The 25037-nt window shown below is 38.0% G+C and overlaps 3 protein-coding genes, 1 long non-coding RNA gene and 1 pseudogene across 9 annotated transcripts; 2 read left to right on the forward strand and 3 right to left on the reverse strand.

The window, feature by feature from the left end:
- Positions 1 to 154: 154 nt before the first annotated feature.
- Positions 155 to 2838, reverse strand: LOC108991789 (MDIS1-interacting receptor like kinase 2-like). Its single transcript, XM_018966171.1, has 2 exons — positions 1089 to 2838; positions 155 to 540 (listed from the first exon to the last, which is right to left on the reverse strand). The coding sequence occupies exons 1-2, from the start codon at positions 2836 to 2838 to the stop codon at positions 155 to 157; spliced, it is 2136 nt and encodes a 711-aa protein (XP_018821716.1).
- A 642-nt stretch (positions 2839 to 3480) lies between these two features.
- On the reverse strand, positions 3481 to 4780 carry LOC108991842. The gene is made up of 3 exons (XR_001996219.1): positions 4665 to 4780; positions 4457 to 4577; positions 3481 to 3643 (listed from the first exon to the last, which is right to left on the reverse strand). It is a non-coding gene; the product is annotated as an uncharacterized LOC108991842 (long non-coding RNA).
- A 2428-nt stretch (positions 4781 to 7208) lies between these two features.
- Positions 7209 to 8200, forward strand: LOC108991790 (annotated as a pseudogene).
- Positions 8201 to 12411: 4211 nt separating this feature from the next.
- Positions 12412 to 14742, forward strand: LOC108991804 (uncharacterized protein At2g39795, mitochondrial-like). Its single transcript, XM_018966191.2, has 3 exons — positions 12412 to 12786; positions 13732 to 14069; positions 14154 to 14742. Exons 1-3 carry the CDS (start codon positions 12523 to 12525, stop codon positions 14311 to 14313), a joined length of 762 nt encoding a protein of 253 aa, XP_018821736.1. The 5' UTR covers positions 12412 to 12522; the 3' UTR covers positions 14314 to 14742.
- A 567-nt stretch (positions 14743 to 15309) lies between these two features.
- On the reverse strand, positions 15310 to 25037 carry LOC108991803 (protein YIPF1 homolog). Of its 6 annotated transcripts, none has more exons than XM_035692014.1 (8): positions 24767 to 25037; positions 24105 to 24144; positions 23917 to 24000; positions 23476 to 23641; positions 20304 to 20577; positions 18120 to 20033; positions 15738 to 16401; positions 15310 to 15659 (listed from the first exon to the last, which is right to left on the reverse strand). In XM_035692014.1, exons 1-6 carry the CDS (start codon positions 24818 to 24820, stop codon positions 19845 to 19847), a joined length of 807 nt encoding a protein of 268 aa, XP_035547907.1. In that variant the 5' UTR covers positions 24821 to 25037; the 3' UTR covers positions 15310 to 15659; positions 15738 to 16401; positions 18120 to 19844. The 6 variants fall into 6 exon arrangements, with proteins under 6 accessions (XP_035547907.1, XP_035547906.1, XP_035547905.1 ...); XM_035692013.1 differs by having other exon boundaries at positions 15310 to 15669; XM_035692012.1 differs by adding an exon at positions 17749 to 17820 and having other exon boundaries at positions 15310 to 16401.

Here is a 25037-nt window from a genome sequence, read left to right on the forward strand (position 1 = left end):
ATGTTAGTCGAATCACGTTGACTACATGTCTATTGCTTTTTCACTCGTCACTTTATTTTCAAACCATTCAATGCTTGCGTGAAACCTTTAAACCCAACTTATTTTATCATACAAGTTTATCAAACGACAAGATGCTGAACCTACCAATAACATTTCATGACTGAGTTTCACTCTCTCCAACAAGATATGTTTCCTGATTCCTGAGCTGCCAGATTGAAATTGTATGCAAGGGCTTGGCTATTGGCTTCTTGCGAGAAAGAAGTTCTCGGAACACACATTTCATTGTTGGGCGAGACTTTGGTTTGGTGCGCAGGCATGCAAACGCTATCATAGCAACAAGGAAAATATCATGTGCAACCAGATGATTGAAAGGTGGTGGACGATGATCTAATAGTTCATTTAGCATGACGTCTTGAGAATGTGAAGATGATAATGAATTCAGAAATTCTCCTGGATGTTTTCCCATTAATATTTCTAGAACAACCATTCCAAAGCTATAAACATCGCATTTTTCAGTAACTATCATCGTATATGCCAACTCTGTAATAAAAAAAAAAAATTAATATTTCTAGAACAACCATTCCAAAGCTATAAACATCGCATTTTTCAGTAACTATCATCGTATATGCCAACTCTGCAATAAAAAAAAAAAAAAAACTAAACAAATGGTTAAAATGTAAATTTTTTTCTTTCATTTCTTGTACAATTTTCTTTATGAAGAGTTAAAAAGGTTGGTCAAAATAATAAACATAGTAATGCAACTAGCATTAGCATTTGATTAAAGAGAAATGATAGTTGCAGTCGTGAGTGTGCAAGCGTCGTTCAATTACTTGAAAAAAAATGAATAAATATGAGATCCGTATGAAAAAAATTAATTTTTTAATAATTGACTTTGCTTTTTTTCAAAACGACTGCATGACGATTGCACACTCCACGATTGTACGTAACATTACTCTTGATTAAAAAAACTAGCATTAGTATTTGTCAAACCATTTGTCTCCCATGGCTTGTTCCATCCTCTTAAAAGAACAATCAGAAGCAAGGAAAAAAAGACAAAGATAAATAAAATCAAGAAAAGAACAAATCACCTGGGGCAACATAGCCATAAGTGCCAACGATTAATGTTTGATTGGAAGAATCAGAATCGAGGAGTTTAGCAGTGCCGAAGTCAGAGACAAAAGCCTCCAATTTAGAATTCAACAGGATATTATTGCTCGATATATCTCGATGAACAATTACCGGAATGCATTCATGATGCATATAATATAAAGCATCTGCTATGCCTTTGATGATGTTCATCCTCTTACGCCAATCTAGTTGCACAGCTTCAACATGGGTGTTTAGGACCCAAAAAAGGCTTCCCCTTTCTATGTACTCGTAAATCAAAAACATGCAGCGTTTATGCAAGCAGAACCCGTGAAACTTTATAATATTTCGATGTCGAATCTTTGTTAACACCTTTACCTCATTCCTGAAACTCGTATCAAAAGTGGGGTTCTCCGCCTCTAGACGATGAAGCTTCTTCAAGGCAACCACTTTACCATTAGGTAGTTCTGCTCTGTAAACACTACCATAACCACCGGTTCCGATACAATGTTTAATGTCGAAGTCCTCGGTTGCTCTAATGACGTCTTCATATGCAATATGGCCGTCGTAATTCCATATCGAGAACAAATCTCCATTCTTTGCTTTTGTTGACTCGGGTAGAGTTTTCTTAACTACACATTTTAACAAGAGAAAGCACCAAAGTACAAAGAATCCAATAAACATGGCGATGGGAACCATAATTTTTACTGTGCGTCCGACCGAATTGTTCCTAGCTGGAGGGCAAGGAGGGAAACCCATTGATTGGCCGCATAAATCCTCATTGCCAATTAATGTGTCTGGTGTATGATACCGATCATAATACCAACCATAGTCAACTGGAATTTGACCCTTCAAAGAATTGTATGACAAGTTGACTTCTTTTATAAAACTGAAATGAGGAGGAATGCTACCGGTAAGTTTATTGAAGCTGAAGTCCAAGATTGATAAGGAGCTTGCACGCCCAAGTTCAACAGAAATCTCGCCACTGAGAAAATTATGACTAACATCAATGCTATCTAGCCAATAAAGGTCAATGATATGATGGGGAATGCTTCCATCTAAATAGTTGCGGCTCAATGACAACTCTGTCAAGGCATAGCAATCGCCTAGACTGGTGGGGATTGGACCAGTAAGATTGTTAGAGGCGAGATGCAGACTTTTCAAAGACTTCAAGTTTCCTATTTCCATGGGGATGGAACCATTAATTTGGTTCCAACTGAGTGACAAATAACTCAAATTAGTTAAACAGCCTATAGACGAAGGGATTTGACCAGTAAAGCGATTATTCTCGAGGGACAAGGAAACCAAGTTCTTTAGATTGCCAATAGATAGAGGTATTTCACCTATAAGATTATTGAAGCCCAGATGGAGGTGGGAGAGTTTTGATAGGGTACCTATTTCAAAGGGGATGCTCCCTTGAAATTCGTTTCCAACAAGATCAAGACGGACTAGATTTGGGAAGGAAGAGAAGTTGAGTTTCAACTTACCTCCTAAAGAGGCGTATGTTCTGTGAATCGCTATGACATTTCCACGTGCATTGCAGTCAATACCATCCCACTGGCAATGACCTGAGTTATTGCCAGTTTGATTACTCGACCACCACCCAGTATGAAGCAGAGCATTCCTTTCAAGTTGTAGAGCAGCAGATGATTCAGATGTTGCCGCTAACTCAACTGCATGATATTTTTCAAAGAGCAAGGTACAGGTAGCCCATGCTACTACCGTAATGAAAGTGGAAATTGAGGGTGCCATGAATACAGGCGTTTGATTGAGAAGGGCTAATTGTTATGGGTACAAATTACAACTCCGGGCACTTATATAAGAAGAGATGGAGATAGAGGTTTTTTTTTTTTTTTTTTTTTTTAAACGTGACTCAGACGCTTCAATAAGAGGAACCTTTAATTTACAAATTTTCTTCCATTCTTTTGTGACGTTGAATGAAGACCAACGTGACTCGTGCAGTCATCGTCTTCTCGAGTCCCATCGAACTGCAAAATTTCCTTGCAAATTACCTTTTGACAATGAGCAATATCCTCCGTCAATTAAAAAAAACAGAGAATTAATGAGCAGGAGTGTCCAGGCTTACATTCGATCGAGAAATCTAGCAGGAGTGTCAGATGGTGCAGTCAAATATGGTTTCCAATACATGACCATACGACATACGGTGCGTCATGCCTATGCAATAATACGTGCATCACAATTTATCATCAACGAGGCGGGGAAAAAGTCCTATTACTACCCATCTACCACTTTTAAGTGTATTTCAAGTTAAGATATATAGAAAGTAGAGTATCAGAGCTATTGAAAAACCGGCTAAGAGAAGTAAGAGCTTCTCTGTCTATGAGGTGGAAATAATTTTCTGCACTTATTGTTGCTCCCTTTCACGCACTCATCTCATACACTAGAGGAGTTCTTACAACAACATTCCGAATATCAAACCCTCCACAAATTCTATCAAAACACTAGCCTCTGCTACTACACCTTCTTTATCAAATGGATATGGATTCACTGATCCTTCAGACAAAAGCTTTGTCATGGAATGATCTCAATCTTCAACCTGCTCTAGACAGCACAAGCTATATTAGATAAAATCCTAATAGGAAGGTTAGTTGCAGATAAACCTCTGAACAAATATGCAATTTATTCTAGTATTAAAGCCTCTTGGAACTTCATCCAAAATTTTCTTATTGAAGAGCTATATTCACCTTTAGAACATCCCAAGATAAGCTAAGAGTGCTTAATCAAGCCCCATGGAATATTAAAGAGCATTTGCTTATTCTAAAGCCATGGTCTCCGGGAGCTACTCTCCATGAAATCAGTTTAAATCATGCAACTTTTAATGTACAAGTTCATGGTCTACCCCTTGATCATATCACTCTCAACAATGCCATTGAAATAGGAAAAGCTCTCGATAATTTAATCAAAGTGGAGAAACATCCTCTTTATGGTCTAGCTTTCAGAAAATTTATTAGAATTAAAGTTGAGCTAGATATCACCAAACCACTTCAGCAAGGATTCATGATGCCAAGGCCAGGTAACCATGAAATATGAAATGCTATAAAATATGAGAAATTGTCATACTTTTGTTATGCATGTGGGAGGCTTGGTCACTCACAAATCTTCTGTGGATTCTTAAGTTCACCTCCTACAAGACTTGTGTACGGCCCATGGATAAGAGCAGAATTTCAAACCACTCTTGATAACAGTCAGGCATTTCATCAAACGGGAGGTGGGCAGTATGAAGAAATAACGTTCTTTAATAATTTCTCATCTTCGGTTTCAACAGTCGGCAAGTATAACAAAGGGAAAAAAAAATCCTCAATGCAAGCAAACAACAGGGGATTACTCTAAAAGATCAAGATAGACTTACCAGTGATCAAATTGAAAAAATTTCAGCCAGTAAATCAAATTTGCAACATTTGATTTCTTCTTCATCGAAATCTCTACAACCGGGCAGAATATCCATGGAAAAAGACAGTTATTCCTTACAGCTACAGTGAAACACACTCATTAATTTTCTCACCAAGAAACATTAATTTCTTCATTGTTTAGCCACTTGCAGAATCCAGTAACCTTACCTCAAATTAGAGCAAAGTATCCCTTTTGTCTTCATGCTCAGAGGCGCAGGTGGTAGAGGAAAATAGTCCTCGGGTACAAGAATCAGCTTCAGCTTCATTTATCACAGCCATAGGGTCAACACAGTATCACCTGCCATGGAGATCACAATGGCAGCAGATATACACAACTTTGAAGCACTATAACAAACCGAAGGAACACGATGGACTTGGGCTCGGGCTGGGAATGGGGCTTGGGATTAAATTTGATCCACAAAAGGAATCAAGGCCTTTATTCATGGGCCCGCAGGATATTCACTTTAATAGGCCTCAACACTTTTTCTACAGAAGTAAGCCCGAACTTCTCTTCAATTCATCATCAGATATTCGCCCAGTGCATAGTTCTTCAACTCCAAGTGATCCAAATGTTTTCTCCACTCACAATCCTTCTCACCTAGATTCCGAAAAGGTCTTGGAATTGCCACCTTATTAGATGAATTTCCAACTATTAGAAGATTTAAGTGTTCACTGTGAAAATAGTCTCATGCAGTTTGAATTGGCAGCAAACTTATCTGTTGATCCTAAAAATAGCAAACTTTGAGAGAGTTCTATTTCTTCTGAAAGTAGTTTATGTTCGTCTATATCTATAACTTCGAAAAAAGCTTGTCTCCAAATTGCTCTTTTTAGTATAATTTGTCAATTGCAAGCATTCTCTGTGAACTGTTTTGTTATACAAACATTTCTTCTGATTTTCATTTTTTTTATTTATGATTGAGGAGCATCTTATTTGTGAGGTTTTGGTTAATTTTACAGTGTGTTTGGAATTTGATTTCATGTTGAGTTGTGAATTACTTGCATTGATTGTTTTCACTTTGCATCTTAGTTGTATTTTGATGAATTGTGTGCATATTTTGAGTTTATTGTCATTTTGATAAAAAGATGCGTTAGTAAATTTTGCATATTATGTCAGATCTATTAATGATTGTTGCTGCAATGAATATTTTTAAGTTAGCATTTCAATTTTGCTCGGATTAGCCACTATGTTTTTCTCACCCTTCTTCAGATAAATTTCCAGTGAAAAGAAATAGTAATGTCAAAGTTCTTGTCTATTACATCAATAGATGAAGTTGTATTTTGATTTCTGTTTATTAGACACATGATTGTAGTTAGTTCTTACATTTCATGTCATACTCTAAACAAGGCCATAATTGAGAATTGCGATTCCTGAAGCCAATCTTGTCCCCATCTTGAGAAATTCAAGTTGTTATTTATTGGTTCAACTAATATTTTCAGAAGGAAGCAGAATGACGAAACACAAATGTTTGCAAGTTTTTTGGACTTTAAGGTAAATAGCAAAGGAAGTTTTAAGGGACGTATGAAGCAATTCAACCCTATTTTCAATGAAAGATAATTCAGACCTGTTAAATTGCTTTCCATTTACATGATAGTTATTTTTGCAATTACATCCTTATTACATTTAATGTCTTGTATCAAGTAATTGATCACAAAGTGTTCGCATATAAGTTTCAGTCTGTGTCGTACCTGGAACTTGTCTTTGTTTTCACAATACATGTTAAATCATTTCAATGGATTTTCACACACTTTTTTCAGCAATAGGATTTATTTTATGACACGTGTTTTGCAATATACTGGTGCTCCTTCCTCTTTCTACCTGTTATTCATTTGCCAAGCTTGATTCAACACCTATCAGCTCAGGTTTAATAGTTTGTCCTATGAGATAACTATGATTTCTTTCATTGTCATTTTGGATTTACAGTTGCCAATGGAGAATCCTGTATGAGTGCATTTATTGTTTGCATGGATATAGGAGACGAGAGGAATTTATCAACCATTCATACGAAGATTTGCATTTGTTACTATTTTGTACCAAACTTTTTGCTAAAACTCTAACTGTATAATCAACAGGAAAAGTAAGGGACATATTCTTGTTGGAAAGCTTCGGACAAAGCTGAGGCCATTGACACAAAGTGTCCCTAAGCCGCTCGTTGATTTTGCAAACAAACCAATGATCCTTTATCAAGTATAACTTTGAGTGAGTTCTCTTTCTTTTGAAAGTAATTTATGTTTGTTTATATCCATAACTTCGAAAAAAGCTTATCTCCAAATTACTCTCTTTTGTATAATTTGTCAATTGCAAGCATTCTCTGTGAACTGTTTTGTTAGATAAACATTTCTTTTGATTTTGATTTTTTAGATTTATGATTGAGGAGCATATCATTTGTGAGATTTTGGTTCATTTTATAGTGTGTTTGGAATTTGATTTCCTGTTGAGTTGTGAATTACTTGCATTGATTGTTTTCACTTCGCATCTTAGTTGTCTTTCGATGAATTGTGTGCATATTTTGAGCTCATTGTCATTTTGATAAAAAGCTACGTCAGTAAATTTTGCATATTATGTCAAATCCGGTAATGATTGTTGCTGCAGTGGTGAAGAAATGATGGATTTCTTCTCACTACAATCATAGAATGGATATTCGATGCTCAAGAGATTAATTGTACTTAAGTTTGGAGGACTACTAATGGGCTTACTCCTCATTTCGACAGGTGATGTTGAACTTCTTGAATGACTTTGAAACAAAGCTTGGGATTAAGATCACATGCTTACAAGAGACCGAGCCACTTGGCACTATTGGTGCTCTTGCTCTTGCTATTGCTAGGGACAAGCTAATAGATGATTCTGGTGAGCCATTTTTTGTCCTTAACAATGATGTTATATGTGAATACCCACTTAAGGAAATGATTGCCTTCCACAAACACCATGGAGGGGGAGCCTTGATAATGGTCACCAAAGTAAAACTTAAATATTGCATTGATATTTTCTTGAAGACATCATGAAACACAGTGACTAAGACGTATGGAAATCATTTATTCTTATTTTGTAGGTGGATGAGCCATCAAAATATGATGTGGTGGTTATGGAAGAATCTACTGGTGAAGTTGAGAAATTTGTAGAAAAATCAAAACTATTTGTTGGCAACAAAATCAATTCTGGAATTTACCTGTTGAACCCCTAAGTTTGGATAGAATTGAACTAAGGCTTACTTCAATTGAGAAATAGGTCTTTCCAAATATTGCAGCTTAGAAAAAGTTGTATGCTATGGTGCTACTAGGATTTTGGATGGATGTTGGACAGTCGAGGGATTACATTACAGGGCTGAGACTCTACCTAGACTCGTTGAAAAGGAAATCTCCATCAAAGTTGGCTTCTAGCTCCCACATCGTGGGGAATGTTATAGTAGACGAGACTGCCAAAATTGGCTAGGGGTGTTTGATTGGGCCTGATGTTGCAATTGGGCCCCAGTTGTGTTGTTGAGTTTGGAGTTAGGCTCTCTTGCTGCACGGTAATGCGGGGAGTCCACATCAAGAAGCATGCTTGCATTTCCAGCAGTATCATTGGATGGCACTCCACAGTTGGGCAATGGGCCCTCTTAGAGAACATGACCATTCTTGGAGAAGATGTACACGTTTGTGATGAAATTTACAGTAATGGTGGTGTGGTTTTGCCCACAAAGAGATCAAATCAAGCATTTGGAAGCTAGAGATAGTCATGTGAGGGAATATTTTACAGCATGAAGAATTAAAACGTGCTGTTGTACATAGATGATTCTAAAATAAATTTATTGGTAGTATTTGTTTTTTCTGTCCTTTTAGGCTGAAGTGTAAATAGCTGAGATCAAATGGTGTTTTCGTTATTTTCTTAGAAGCTTTTGTTAGGCCTTTAGCTGATATACTCTATTTTTCCCGTCTTTGTAATTAATTGGGTCTTTTCTTCTTCAATACGAATTAGGGCACTATCTCAGAATATTCCTCTTTCTTTTCTCTGCTGCTGCTGCACTTGCTTTTCTCCATTTTCCCACATAATGTTTGTGAAATTCCTGTATCTTGTCAATAAGTTGTAAGTTATTTCGTTTGAAATGTGTTTGTTTTGTTTTTTCTCTTATATTATCTACGAAGTGCAAGAGTCAGTTTCTGCAATTCTGGGTGATGTGAGATAAAATGCTGGAGGGTCAATGAGTTTTATGAAGGGAAGGGCATTCTCTCATAATATTCCTCTTCTTTTTTTTTTCTGCTGTTGCTGCACCTCTTCCCTCTTCCCTCTTCTTAAATTTTAATGACCTTACCAACCCTTACCGTTTGGATAATGGAGATAACCCAGCAGTCATTTTAGTGACTGATCTCTTGACCACTGAAAACTATGTTCCTTGGTCCAGAGCTATGCGTAGAGCTCTTAGGGCCAAGAACAAGATTGGTTTTATCAATGGAGATTTCCAGAGACCCACGAAACCAGAGGACCCTTTACTGGATGCTTGGGAACGATGCAATGATCTAGTCATCTCATGGATCCAAAACTCAGTTAGCAGCAAGGTGAAATCAACTCTCATTTTCGTGGATGATGCACGGGAGTTATGGGTGGAGCTACAAGATAGGTATTCTCAACAAAATGGTCCTAGAATTTTTCAATTAAAAAATACTTTGGCTAGTTTGATGCAAGAACAAGATTCAATCAGTGTTTATTATGACAGACTTAAGACTTTGTAGGATGAATTCTCTGTGTATGATTCTATTTCTGGGTGTGATTGTTGAAAGTTGAAGGTTTTCTTGGACTGATATCAGAGAGATTGTGTGATTCAGTTCTTAATGGGATTAAAAGATGTGTATAGTAATGTAAGAGATTAGATTATGCTACTTGATCCTCTGCCTTCTGTCAACAAGGTGTTTTCCTTAGTCCAACAACAAGAGAGGCAACATCAGATGGTTTCTCAAGCCCCCACATCTGACTCTATGGCTCTTTTCACTAAGAGGAATTATGTAAATACCAAATTTTCTGCAAAACCTGCTACTAATTGTAAACAAAACAGGCCTTATTGCACTTATTGTAAGGTTTCGGGATATTTATTTGAAAATTATTTTAAGGTAGAAAATGTTGAAGCACCGATATGCACTCACTGCAATATGACTGGACATATAATGGAGAAGTGTTATAAGCTTCATGGATATCCTCCTGGGCACAAGCTTCATGCCAAGTCAAAGAACACTGTAGTTTTTGCCAATTCAATGAATGCTGATCAAAACGAAAATGATGAAGCCAAAGTGGCTTTAACCAAGGTGCAATATCAGCAGCTGCTGGCTCTTCTTCACCAAAAGGATCCTTCACAAACTCCACACTGTCAACAATGTACGGGCCATTTTCAAACTAGGATTAGGTCCTTCGAATTATTCCAAACTCTCTGGTATTCCAACTTGTTTATCAATTTATACCCATTAGCCTTCCAATGTTGCTAACACTCCATGGATTATTGAAACAGGTGCAACAGATCACATGGTCTGCTGCACCTTTTGTACCATAGTGACTACACAAGTCCTATACACTTTTATGTTGCCAAATGGAAATGATGTTCCAGTAGCACACATTGGTGTTGTTTAAATTTCAAACACTTTGGTCTTGATAGATGTTCTTTGTGTACCTTCTTTCACTTTCAATGTGTTATCAACAAAGAAACTTGCAGAGTCACTCACATGCTGTGTTGTTTGTTTCTCTGACTCTTGTTTCATTTAGGACCTCACATCTTAGACAACAATTGGGATGGGTGAAGTTAAGCATGGACTTTATCACCTCTTGCAAACTGCTGTTGGACTTGGTCCTTTTACCCTTTCCAACAAGTTTTCAAAGTTTTTTACAAGAGTATTTTTGCTTCTGCTACTGTCATAGATAGCTTATTCTGGTTTTTGGCATTGTTGCCTAGGCCATCTTTCTAATCCCAGATTGAAGTTAATTGATGATCCTATTGTTAGAAATAGTATTGATCATGACAATGAAAGGCCTTGTTTTGTTTGTCCTCTTGCAAAGCAAAGTCGTCTTTCTTTTCCTCTTAGTGATCATAAATCATCATATTTGTTTGAATTGGTACACTGTGACATATGGGAGTCTTATTCCACTATTTCTTATGATGGTTCAAAGTATTTCCTTATCATTGTTGATGACTTCTCAAGAAGTACATGGGTGTATCTTCTCAAGACCAAATCTAAAATTAGGCAGTGTATAGAGTCTTTTTATAATCTTGGTGAAACTCAGTTTGGGGCTAGAATTAAAATCCTTAGAAATGACAATGGAGGGGAGTTCCAAATGACAAATTGTTTTGCCAGTAAAGGTATTATTCACCAAAGAAGCTGTGTAGAGACCCCACAACAGAATGAGATTGTAGAGAGAAAACATAGACACCTTTTGAATGTTGCCCGGGCTTTGAAGTTTTAGTCAAATGTTCCTCTCAAATACTGGAATACTTGTATTTTAACTGCAGCTTATTTGACAACAGAACTCCTACACCTTTGCTAGATAACAAAGTCCCTGCCAAATTCTTTTTGACACTAAACCTTCCTTCAACCATTTAAGAGTGTTTGGGTGCCTTTGTTTTGCCACTACTTTGTCTCAAGGCTGGAGGAAGTTTGATGCTAGAGGAAAGAAATGTGTTTTTCTTGGATATCCTTTTAGAGTTAAAGGATATAAGTTGTTGGACCTTGATAATCACAGAATCTTCATATCTTGTGATGTTATGTTTCACAAATCAATTTTTCATTTTCAAAACATTTCTCAATCTCCTTCTTCCCCTGAAAATGATATTTCTCCTTCTTGGCTTTTATCCCACCATATTGATCAGCCCATATCTACATAACAGAATTTTTCCTCACCTGGAACTGATTGTAAACAACTCAACTGTGCTCTTTTTTTTTTCCAACAAAAAACATAAGAAGTGAGAGACGGATTGAGATCGTAGTAGCTTCCTATATTTGTTTGAGAGCCTATCAACAGAGGCCTACACTTAGATACCCTAATACGCTTGAGGGACAAAGCATCGACATGGGAAGAATGATATTTACTTTAACCTGGTACAAATGAGACGAATTAGAGTCCGGAAGTGTCATCTTCTATCCACGCCATCATAATTGATGGATTTGAGCAATTGGCTTGAAATTCTTTTTCGAACCTAAATATTCATTTTTTTTTTCTCTAAAATTTTAAGCAAAATAAAATATAAAGGAATGGGACATGACTTTTGGATTATTATCCTGCATCCATACATCACATGTGGCACCAACAGTCTAAATGGATGGACCCATGTGAAATTGTATTAGGTATATTTATTAATGGCATAGGAAAAATGTGGAGCTTGCCCTTGTTACCAAATTCTTCATATTTACAGGTCCCTGTAGAACTTTTAATTGGCTACTTTTTAGAAGATTAACTAATTGAAATTTTTTCTGATTAATAAAAAAAAAAAAAAGGAAGTTTAAATTTGATCCTCAACACATCCAACATAATATTAATTTCCACTTCAATGCTCCTTGCACGACATACACTAATTGATGTTTCCAATCCATCTTATGGAACATGAAAGAACTGTGCGCGAGAATTGTTATTATGTCTTTTTAAATTTTATTATTTATAATCTTGATGTGATATATTTAAAGTAGTTTTATAAATTAAAATGTGATATACAGATTAAATTCTCTTAAAATGTTTTTTACGAATTCAACAATTTATTGGAGCTAAAATTTGTGATTCAAAAAAGAAGAAAGAAAAATTGCCCAAGGTTGTGAAGTTTGAACAAACAGGCTGAAGCCTTTGAGAACCACAGAGTCTCCGTGGGCCTGTTAGCTTGTTCTGTTTTGTGAACCAATGGATTGGGCCTGTTCAGACAAAACAGAAAAAACGATGATATTATTCGATACTAGGTAGCAGATAACAAGCTGGATTCAATTCCAAGCCTATTTTCGTTTTACTAATCAACCTCATGTCCTTCACGTTGTCGCTGAAACCTTAAACCCTAAACCCTTTCTCCCTTTCTTCTGCAACTCAAGAAAAATGGCCTTCACCTCCATTTTTCGCAAATCGGTTTCTTCTTTTGCTCCGGTCGTGAGTCGACTTGTTCGGGGACAAAGAAGTTGCCATACGGCCCTTTTCACTGCCATAAACCACGCTAATCTCTCTCGCAGCCCCTCTCTGAGCTTTTTGGTTCCTACCCTTAACTACTCTTCTGCTACGAAGAGGCCGAGTGCTGATGAAAGCCTCATCCGGGTAATTGAGTCAGAGATCAAATGTTTGGAGGATACCGATGATTACGACCGGGTGAGTAGTATTTGTTGTTTTCTTTTCGTTGTTTATGAGCTGTTTGATTGATGAGAGAGTGTGGAAAATGAATTTATATATTAAGCCTTTTTGTTCTTTTTTAGAGAAGATGAAAATCCACCTTAATATTATCATATGGTCGTGTTTGATATCTCAAATTTTAATCGCTTGTACGTTTGCTCACTAGGTGACATAGAGAGTTAATGTTAAGTCTGTCTTTGGAGTAAAGGTTGTCGTAAAGAAAAATGAAAATAAACTATGGGTAATTTGGCTGCTCCAAGAGGGAAGGAATGGAAAGAAAATGAAGCTTTAAATGCTATGATTTAATATTATCAGGTTTGAAGACAGCAATCGTCTAGACCTTTTTTTTTTTTTTTTTAAAAAAAGCTATTTATGCAGGGTTGAGTGATTGATTACTTATGTTCTCTTTTTTTTTTTTTTTTGTAAGAGTGAGTTTGGTCTAATGGCAGTGGAAGGTGGAGATCCAAACTGTGACCTCCGCAGCCCGCATCATTAAGTGTGGTATCCATTCGATTCTGCTATCGCTTTGGATCGTGGTTGCTTCTGTTTTCAGTTCCGTAATTTTGAACATCTTTTGTAAGAATAGGAATTTCCTTCTCTGTTTTTCTGCCGAGAATAAAGGCTAGGAAAATAAAAGAAGGTTATAGTTTGGTGCATCAAATTATGAAAGATGTTTTAATGCGAGAATAAATGAACAAAGCAAAAGAAGTCTAAAAGTCTCAACTATCGTTATAATTAGATGTGGAAGTCGTGATTGTGGAAATTTCCTCTGGTGCCAAGTTTTTTAAATATTGATGCTCTTGTAAGATACTGTTTTAGGATCTTTCAAATATTGATGCTCTCGTAAAATTTTTTGGATCTTATCATACATATTTCATGTTCTTCTTTTACTGAATTTTCTGATACAATTCTACATCTTGATAGGTCGAAGAGATTCCAACCAGTTTTCCTTTCCAAATTGAAGATAATCCAGGGTTTCAAACTCTAACACTGAAAAGAACGTATCAAGGTGAAAGCATAGAAGTTGAAGTTCACATGCCTGATCTAGTTACTGGTGAAGCTGCTGCTGCTGATGATGATGATGATGGTGAAAAGGCCAATCAATCTAGCTTGCCACTCGCTGTCGTTGTCTCCAAGGAGGGTGGACCTAGTCTAGAGTTCAGTTGCGCTGCTTACCCAAATGAAATTGTGATTGATTGCTTGTCAGTTAAACATCCAGAAATTTCTGAGGATGAGATTGCTTATAGGGGGCCTGACTTCCAGTAAGCATTCATGTTCTCACTTGTATATGACTAGTACAATGTTATGGTTTACATATTCTCTAAATCTCCTCTCTGTCTTTTCAGTGATTTGGATGAGAGCCTGCAGAAGGCTTTCCATAAGTATTTAGAGATGAGAGGAATCAAGCCCAGCACAATTGATTTCTTACACGAGTATATGATCAACAAGAACAGTAGAGAAGAATTGATTTGGATGAAGAAACTTAAGAAGTTCATTGAAGCCTGAATTTTTGCACAATACTGCAACTTTGGTAGACGAGAAATCAGGGAACACATTTTGATTTGTTTTATCTTCTGCTTTAGAGATCTACAAGTTGGGTGAAAACCCTTGGTTCGATTGAGGGATTGCAGCATTAATGGCAGGCATTTGTTGAGAAGTAGATTAAACCTGCTTTTGATACGAAAAAAGAAGTGCTTCTTGATTTAAAAACTCACTGTACATGGGTGAGGCATGAATAACTTCTGATGTGCCCCTGGTCTTTGTCAACGTTCTCAGTAACACAACGTTTTGGGCGAGGATGTCAAATTAGCTTCGTAGAGGTAGGTGTAAACCAATAGTGGTGATGTTGCTTTGTTGTTGTAGCACGCCCAGAGCATCTTTCCTTTTTGGTTGGAATGCTTACAGGCCACTTATGAATGCTTTTACGTTTATCCACCTGCTTCTCCCTTCCAATTCTCTGAAGAAAATAGATTGGCTTCTGGGTAAAACCTCACTTTTAGCTGCCCATCCATTATAAGACAGTTATGGGATGCCTTTTGGGAAAACAGAAGCAGATGAAGCCATTCAACGGTAGGAGATTGCCTCGAATGGCTTCCCATGTTTATCAATGATCATTCATTGATTTGGAAGGAGACCTTTTCAAAATCATCATTTAGATCATCTGGGATGAATAGCCCATCCGTAAGTCTCATTTGATATCATGGGTTGCCTCTGGTGTGACTGCCACCGGGGGCCTGTTCAAGGGTTTAATAAGCAAGATACCTGAAATCCGTGCACTGTGTCACGTCACATACTCTTCATCCGGAAGAAATTACCACTTAATATTTCAAGTTGAGTAAAGTTTAATTGCAAAAAGAGTAAAAGTTTGAGGTGATTATAAGTGTAATTTTATGAAGTTCTAGATAGCCCATAAATCGAGAATTTCAAGGGTTCCGGATTATAACCATCAAATGCATTCTAGGGAGACCGGCAACAAAATCAATATATCAACTGCAAAGGTAATTATCAGGCCAAAAAGGGATGATTCATCATGGTCCGCTATTTTATTTGCCAAGTTCAGTTAAACTAGGGAAAGGAAAGGAAAGGATATCACACGACACACGACGGATATTGGGTGAATACGTTGCCATGGACTCGGGACTCAGGACTTGTTTGTGAGGTCCTTGTAGGTGTAAACTACCCCTTTATCACCATCAGCCACTTGTCCACTTCCCCTGAGAATCCAGCATTTGCAACAAACAAGGCAATATTTTTTAAGGTGGCAAAACATATTTATTACCCATTTAGATTTCCTGCTAAGACATGCTGTTTGTGGACCTGCATCGTTTACCTTTCTCCGTTTCTCGTGTAGACTGTAGTTCACTGAAGGGCCAAAATGAGAGAATTTTCAAGTTATTACATTCACCAACAAAAATCAGTAGAGTTCATACCATCGTGTTGCTAGCAATCCTTCAACTCCTACTGGACCCTGACTTCCCGAGCATGAATGCGGCTTGTGCTTATCCCAACCTATTCAGCCATTGAAGAGAATCAAATACAAGAATAATGACAACTCATTTTCAAAGAAATTTGACAAATGATGACACGCCTCTGCACCGAGTCCGAATTGAGCCCCATCACAAAATCTGGTACTTGCATTGCGGAAAACAGCAGCACTACCAACAAATTTTGGCATATGGAATTCAATAGTTTAAATAAAACAAAGAATCGGAACACAGAGGCACTATATCTGTTCATGTACACACATATTCCAACCTGTCAACTTGAGGTAGAAAAACTTCAGCAAGTGCATGGTCTTCTGCAATGATACAATCAATATGCGCACGCCCAAAATAGGAGAAAAATAAACAGATATTTCCCAATCTTGAGAAACTATAGATGTGTGCACACAGACAGAGAGAGAGAGAAGTTTCGTATTAAAATGAAAATGCTAACATGCCTCCCAAGTTGATGGATATGATTGATTGCTGCATATACATCATCCATGAACCACAGTGCAAACCATTGAATTGTACTCGTGATGAAAATGAAATGACCGGGCCTCTGGAATATTCAGAAAGGAGCTTGCCCTCGGTCCTCCATATAATGTCACACCTGCAGAGGAAGCACATCAATTGGCTATATAGTGGGACTTCTAGAGGCATGTTCTGCTTTTTGCTTGTTTAAGAAAATAAAAAGCAAACTTTAATGCATTAATGCATTGCATGACAAAAATAGGCGAAAGCCCAGTGCTAAACAGACCAAACTGGAAGACTTCTAAAAAGGGCAGGAACAGTATCAAACTGGTAATTTGAAATGTGCAGGGACTTCTGAAAATAAAACAGTCTTTGGGACAACCCAGAAAGTAGAGGCAATTATATGAGGCCGGGGAGTTTGGCCCTCCGGCCTTACACGTTGGTTGTATGGAAAGTAACGTGTTTTTCAGTTTGGTAAGGAAAGGTTCACTCGCTCATTCTCTGCAACAATGTTTTCATAAAAATAAAAGTCGGAAGGTTGAGAATACTTATCTAGGAGAATTTCATTTGCTCATTCGGTGACTATTTAGCGCGCCAAAAAATAGTCTTTCTCCCTCCTCTAGTGTAGAAAATTAATCAATCACACAGACTACGCTATCTGTTAATGCCTAAAATGGCACAACAGACCGAAAGGGGGAGAAAGATCCATTCCCGACCCACTGAGATTGTTCGGGTCTCGATCGGTGTGGTGTGGAGCCCGTGGCGGTGGTTCGATATGGCTGTAATGTGTCCATGCATACATCCATAACAATGAACAGTAAATAAATGTGGAGAAAATAAAGAGAGATGGACACACATGATCTCTCATTCTCATTGTACAATAAATATTGGAGGTCTGTCTTTTGATGGAGATATCGTCACTGGAACTCCTGTCGTGAGGTTGAAGAAGCCCCTGTGGAAGTCAAAGTCCCCTAGGAGAAGCCTGGCCAAAAGTCCCTAAAATCGTCTGTGTTTGTCCCTTTTATCTCTTGCCCCCTTCTTTTATGTTCCATCCCCTCTCATTTATGTCACATCACTCATTTTCCACTCTTCTCACTCAGCCTTTTGTCTCCTCCTTTCCTCTATTTTTCTTCCCTCCTAATGAGTAACCCCTTGGGCCGGGCCTAGAAAACACCATAGGCCTGTTTTATTTTATCCCTTCCACACACTTCAGACAAGTGTTTAAAACTAGACCAGTTTTTAAGGCTGCAGTTAAGACTCTTTTCTAAGATGGAAGCAAAATCCAACCTGCTTTTGACTAATCTCCTGTATCTAAGCCGTTGCCGGCCAAGTCCAACAGGCAACAGCACCTGAGGACACTACAGTGACCTCATAACCTTGGGAGTTCAATGTCTTAACTGCATTGCAATCAAATCTTAATAAGGTAAAAACCAAACACATTCCTAAATTAAGAGCAACATAAGATGATATAATATAGTATATATACCTGCTCACATAGCGTTCCTAATCTTCCTAATGCTAATCTTCCATCGACTCGGGTAACAACAGCAGTCCCAGTCTTCAATGTTTAAACCATAAAATCAACAAATGAGTACAGCATCAACTTTTCAAATTATTTAAACAAATCCAGGAGAGACAATTTTAAGGCTTTCCCGTGGTAAAAAAATGTGCACTGAGATTTGTCGCAAGAAATGGCAATCTATGAATTTTGAAAATTTTAGGACCGCATGGTCCGCATCCTTTCTTTAATTGGCGAGAAAATACTGGAAAAATTAGCAAGTTTGCATGAGGAAAAGAAGAAAAAGAAGTACAGAAAAATGTACAAGAGAATTTGAAGTAGAAGAAAATGTGACAGACCTTGACAACGAGGCGCTTGACGTCTTTCATGAAATCTCGAGAACGATCCATCCCGCCCAAGTAGGAGCACACAGAGTTCCGAGCGCGAGTCCAATTCAGTCCACGAGTACGAGGACTCGGAGGGCGCAGCTTCTTGATAGCGTTTTAGGTTTCAGTAGATGTCCGAGATACTACGTAATACCGGCCATGAGCCGAGCTGCTTAAAAGCTCTCAATACTATCTTTTCCCTAAAAATAAATGACTAATGGCCGGACGCCATGTACAGAAAGAAGAGCCGTTTTTCTCGGAGAAATTTTAGTGCTAAATTTTTTGTGATGTGGCATTTTGGCATTGGCGAGTGCACGAAATTGCTGATCGATACGAAGTAGATTATAATGTTTGTGAAGAAGACAACAGGCGGCGCACGGCCTTTTGAGTTTGGTAAGGTGGCGACAAAATCTGGATTTGTTTATAGATCGTGTCGCGCGTGTGCGAATTTTTTCATTTTTCATGGGTGCTTTTGGGTTTGATCGGTGGTGTTCAGACACCATTAAAGTCCGGACAAGAAAAACATTGGTAAAAATTAAAATTTCTCTTTACGTTTGTGACCACTAATCTACCAGCAAGAAAATCTGAACCACAGTTTTCCTTATCAGGCAAGCAGACTCCCTGCCCAACACCTGCGTCACATCGGATCTCGTCCACAAGGCGTCCAGCTCAACAGCATCCTACGCTTCAAAGTCACACGCCGCGATACCATCCTATACGTCAACAGTTCGAAATGTATCCTCCGCTTGACGTTGAATTGGTTGCCGACGAGCTTGTGCCACGTGTATGCCCCCGATAATGGACCTCCGGCGGCTTCATGCGAGGTCTGTACGTTCAGGGCGGTTGGTCGTCGACATCCCACATAAATTAGTTTCGTCGACTTGGACGCTAGCTTGCAGGTGGAACTTGGAAGGGTGGCCTGAACCGAGTTTGGAGGCCCAGTGAGCGTTGCCACATACAAGAACCGGTTAGCAAGTCCAGGGCGACTGTGATGACGGTCGGAACTCCACTTGTGAGCCCGACATAGCAGGGGGTGGGCCGGTGGGGTCAGTACTCAATAGGTGCTTTTGTAAATCTCCGCGGGGTTGGGACCCGATTGGAGGGAATTGTGTCAAGAGAAAGGTTGCATGCGCTTACTTCACCTTGTCGAGATTTCACTTTCCCCTCTGTTCGCAGGGGAAGTAATCTATTTTGCGTTTATTGAAGTCATTACTGAAGATAGTTGCGCTACCACTGTTTGATGGACTTGCCATTTGATTTCTGGCTACTTTCGTAGTCAATGACTAAAATCTAGCTCATTTACGCTCGGACAAGCTTAGCCCATAAGCTCCGAGCACAAGCTTTGTTAATAATTATATTTGCCTTGAATGCTTGCTGCTCGACAGTATTAAGATAAAGAGTATATCTATACAAGGTCAAAGCGTGGTAAATTTCAATGATTTCGTTCTCTCCTCTGGATAGTGTTGGTGTTTCCGAAACCAATGCCTAAAAACACTACCACTCATCAAAGGTACTAAACTCCTCAGAATTCTCTCCCTTTCTATGGCTCAAGACTCTTTACTAAATCACAAATGCAACCAAGTGATTAAGAGTAATCCCAACACACAGTAACTCTCCTTCCAGACGAATTCCCCATCTCTCGACCAAAGGAAACACTGGTTTCAGATCTGGTCACCGCACAGGCCCCACTGCATGAGCTCATGGGAAGAACCAGACCTTGATGAAGATTGCCAAAGCAAATTGCAAGAAAAATGCAGCAACCACCATCAATGAAAGATTTTCCGCTATATAAGACCTGAGATTCAAGGCTACAAAGCATGCTGAGGCAGAACCAGCAAGAATTATAACGATCCACCGAAGAAACTCGACCGGGATGAGCAACAAAAACTGAAAAATATTCCAAAGCATGAGTATTGGATTCCCCTAGATGATCATCAATCTTTTCAGGGCGACTTCTTGGTGTTCATTGTCCACCAATCACCCTGAAGAAGGCAGTTAAATTTAGCTTAACCGAAGTCATTCCGTTTCAATGCAGAAAAAATATTCCAGAGGGAACATATGTCAATCAAAGACATCTAGCCTCTAATTTATCTATTGGAGAAAGGGAAGAGGGGAGGGGGAAAACCAGTAGCGAAGCAAAGAAGCATGTCAACTTACCGAGGCCAGAACAAAAACAAAGAGAGAATATCCCCACAAGCACCAAAACCGAACAAGGCTGGCATTTGAACCTAGATACTGGAGCAAGAAGTAAAATGCCACTGGCACCACAATTGCATAGCCATAGACTGAACCTGCTGCCAAATTTATGTAGCTGACATCAAAGCTCCATGAAGTAGTGCTGTCACTGTGTTTCTCCATGAGGTAGGTGGCACAATTTCCAAAAGCAGCAAGCATAAATACCAATGTAGTGGATATCCAGATTAGCCCATATCTACCACATCAGGAGAAAAAAAAAAGGCTCAAATACAAGGTGCTCTCTCACGTGAGATCAGTACCATGTTTGTCATCTAACCATCAGAACACCAAAAAAAATTATAATCATATTTTCGAAAGATTCGGATGTTCAGGAGATAACCCATCTTTATAAGCTAGAAAGTCGTGGTTTAATTTATCAAAAAAAATGGTTGTGGTTTAACTTCTCTAAGGATAACTATATCACTCACTTATATATATATATATATATATATATATATATATATAAATAAATAAAAGGATAACTATATCACTCATTGACAGAAGTCACAGAACCACACGCACATGACTGTAACTTTGTAAAAATCAGAAAGCAAACCTTAAAATCCGTATAACTTGAACAATCAAATATCCAGAAAATTCTTTTATTATAAAAATATAAACTAGAAGAACTCGTAGAAATCCATCGTGAGAATTTAGATTCATGCATAGATTAAAATGAAAAATGAAAAAGCGGCATTGCAGGTGTGATTAATTTGCATATAACAGACCAACAGTAGAAGAAAGGGTCATGAGATGCATAGTGAAAGCTCAAAGTGCAGCAATCTTCAACCAACACCGCGCATGAGACACCACTCTTGAGAAAATAACTTGTTCCACATCAAGCAATCACTGTAACCCTTACTATGTAAAAGAAACAGAAATATATATAATGATATATTTAAGTATTAAATCGTGGTTCATTTCTCCCTAGATAGATGGATATGATTCTTCAAGTATTGGCATGTGAATTTACTCACAAAAGAAAGGAACATAGGAGGGAGGAGGGAGGAGGGAGGGAAGAAAAAGAAAGATGAAAAGACAGACCACCCTACTTCCTAATGTTAGACTATCTCAAAAAATGCCGAAATATTATTATGGATTAGTCTCGTATGTGCAAAAAGACTAGGGAATCCATTGACCATCTATTTACTTTATTGTGAAGTTGCCATGACTCAATGGAAAGATAGTTTTGCTAGGGTCGGGTTAGCTTGGGTGATGCCGAGAAGGCTGGTTGAGTTTCTAGCAAATTGGAGAGCCTTCATGATAACTCACAAATCACAACAATTTGGAAGATGGTCCCGATTCATCTATGGTGGTGCCTTTGGAGGGAGATAAATTAAAAAAAAAAATTATGAAGATCGCAAGCAATCAATGGACGAGCTTAAAATATTTTTCTTTAATACTTAATTCCATTGGTAAATTGTAACAGATTTTAACAATATGAATATTTATGACTTTCTTGTATCCCTAAACAATGATGCATGGTGTTGCTCTGTAACGCCCCAATGGAAGGCCCAAACCACATGACCTATAATCCAAAAGGACTAGTCAATGATACAATTTGAGCCCTATTGAAACCTTATAAAATATTTTTCTTTAATACTTAATTCCATTGGTAAATTGTAACAGATTTTAACAATATGAATATTTATGACTTTCTTGTATCCCTAAACAATGATGCATGGTGTTGCTCTATAACACCCCAATAGAAGGCTCAAACCACATGGCCTATAATCCAAAAGGACTAGTCAATGATACAATTTGAACCCTATTGGAACTTTATAAAGAGCAAGAACTTCTCTTTCTCAAGCAATGTGGAATCCCACATACCTTTATTCTTATCATATGGGGCATCACAATAGACCCCCTTTAAATTGCCGACGTCCTCGTTGGGTCAGTCCGTCGTAGGTGACACAGCTCAAGTTTCACATTTCTGATTATGATAGACTCTGATACCATTTGTAACGCCACAATAGAAAGCCCAAACCACATGGTCTATACTCCAAAAAGACTAGTCAATGATATAATTGGAGCCATATTGAAACCTTATAAAGAGCAAGAACTTCTCATTCTCAAACAATGTAGAATCTCATACACCACCTATCCTTATCCTTATCAAATGGGGTATCACAATCTCCTCCTCCTTAAATTTCCGACGTCCTCGTCGGGCCTCATCGTTGTAGGTGCACTTTAACATGCATGTATCTAACAAATATTTCATTCATAATTTTTCATTAAAACAGTAAAATAGAAATAGTTAAAAATACTTACTGCATAACAGAACCTGCCTTGGAGAGACCTTGGCCTAGACATTCCTTTCCTTCCTTTTCTATTTTCCAAAAACTTCTCTGCTTTTAAAAAATTTCTTTGCAAAAAGTTTTCCTCTCTTAATTTTGAAAAGTCTACAGAATCTTTCGATCTAGGCTTTGATACCATTTGTAACGCCCCAATGGTTGGCCCAAACCACATGGCCTATACTCTAAAAGGACTAGTCAACGATACAATTGGAGTCTCATTGGAACCTTATAAAGAGCAATAACTTCTCTTTCCTAAGCAATGTGGGATCTCATACACCACCTACCCTTATTCTTATCATATGGGGTATAACATGCTCTTTTGGGCTATACTTACTTTCTGTCATCAATAAAATTCTTATTTACCAGAAATAAAAAAGAAAAGAAAGGCCACACCAAATCTTTTCAAAACAAAGAAGCAATCTCATTGACTTGGTAACTTTGTTAACCCATGTTTTTTGGTCTGTTTTACCCCAATCTTGTTATTTCTAAGTGGAATTTCTTAGTTCTTAAATATCTTCAGTCCAACCATTTATCCTGACTATATTTCGAACCAGTTTGTGTTATTTCATATTGCCCAAACAAGTATTCAGTATGTATTTCATGAAACCACGTTTTCAAATGAACTCTTGGTCATAGTTTACAACCCTGCAGCAAATGTTGCAATATCAGAGGAAATTCTATTCAGACAATTTCACACAGCTAACAACTGTCCATTACTTTCAAAAAAATTTCCTGAAAAGTTTGTTAGTTTCAACTTTTCAATGGAGTAACAAAAGAAAAAAAGATGCAGTACTCACAGGTCAGGGTTAGCATCAATCTTGCTAAAAAAGTCTCCGCCAATGGGATACAAAGAACTCATCAGTCTGTTTAAGACAATGTCTGTATCGACATTGAAATATTGTGTGTATGATGAGATACTAAACACCCCTTTCGAGCCATTTTCCGGTTGTTGCTCAAATCCTTCTGCAAGGATAGGAAGACTGAGAGATCATTAAACATGAAGCGAATGTTGTAGGAACATTGGAATTTGGAAATGGCTGCAGTTCCATAAATGACAGCTAGGTCAATGGTGCATTACAAAATGACTGGGCATTTAGAATTGAGAATCAACTTGCTCTTTTAAGTACAATGCATTCATTAAGTAGATAAGACGTAAGGAAGATCCAACATGTCCAAAAGAACCTCACAATCATATATATGCAGCTGCCCGATGAATCACTGAAAATTAATAACCATACCAGGTGGACTTCCAAGAGTTTGATAACCCTTCCCTCTTTCTCCTCCATTATTGGGAGGGAATATTTGCATATTTGCTCCAGGGACTACAAGCGAGTTTTAGAAGTAAGATTTTAAGAGTAGGAACAGAGAATTGACTAAGATTCAATGGAAAATGTCAATAAGAAAACACTTGCATATAACCCCATACCCTCATAGTTTGAAGCATTCTTTTCTTCGTTGATCGCAGCCTACGCACCAAAAAATAGAACTTTTACGATGAAAACAGTCGCAGCAGCCCAAAGGCCCTGTCTTGGTGGAATCCATCTCAATAAAAGTATCTATATATAAGTAATATAGATAATAATTGACAGCAAAACTACAGATTTGGTAACTTTGGCTAAGAACTTTGCCATTTGTTAACGAATCGCCGAATATAGTCATAGGATAATAGTTTGAACAGTTGGGCAAGGGGTGAATGCATAAATTGCGACAAACAAATGGGGGAAGTTATGAAATGTCTACATAAAAATTCTTCATCCAAACGTTCGGGCTACTTGCCAGAAAAGTCTAAATTCTTCATTTGTATCGTAGAACCATTTCATTGACTTCGATATAGTCTTTTTGTTCTCATAAAAGCACAGCACTTAAATCTTTCTTTCCTTTTCCGCATTTTTCTCATAAAATAAACAGAGCGGAAGCAATTAAAAAGAAAAAAAGGTGGTTGATCTCGCTTTGTACATGCACTAGATCAATTGTCTACAAATTGAAGACAGGAAGCGGAAAATTGCAACAACAAAGAATTACCCGCATAGAGGGGCAGTCTGTGACTGAAATATTAGAAAAGTTAAATAGAAATGGAACGGAACTTACAGGAACCGAACCAAGCAGATGACTGGTGGGGAGGCTTGGGTAGGACTCGTCCATTGTAGAGAGAGCGAAATTAAGATCTGTTGCCTATGAAGTCAATGCGTCTTGAAGAATTGGATTCAGAATCTGAGGTTGATGAGAGTGGACACGAGGCTCGAGCCCTAGACGTTGCTTTTCGTGGTTTGGAAGGAACGCCGCGGACCAGAGGCTGACCGGTACGCGTATGAATATCGAGTTTTGTTGATACAGAATAAAGATTTTTTAGTACAAACTT

The sequence above is a fragment of the Juglans regia genome, chromosome 7 (genome assembly GCF_001411555.2).
Source record: "Juglans regia cultivar Chandler chromosome 7, Walnut 2.0, whole genome shotgun sequence".
NCBI classification, from domain to species: domain Eukaryota; kingdom Viridiplantae; phylum Streptophyta; class Magnoliopsida; order Fagales; family Juglandaceae; genus Juglans; species Juglans regia.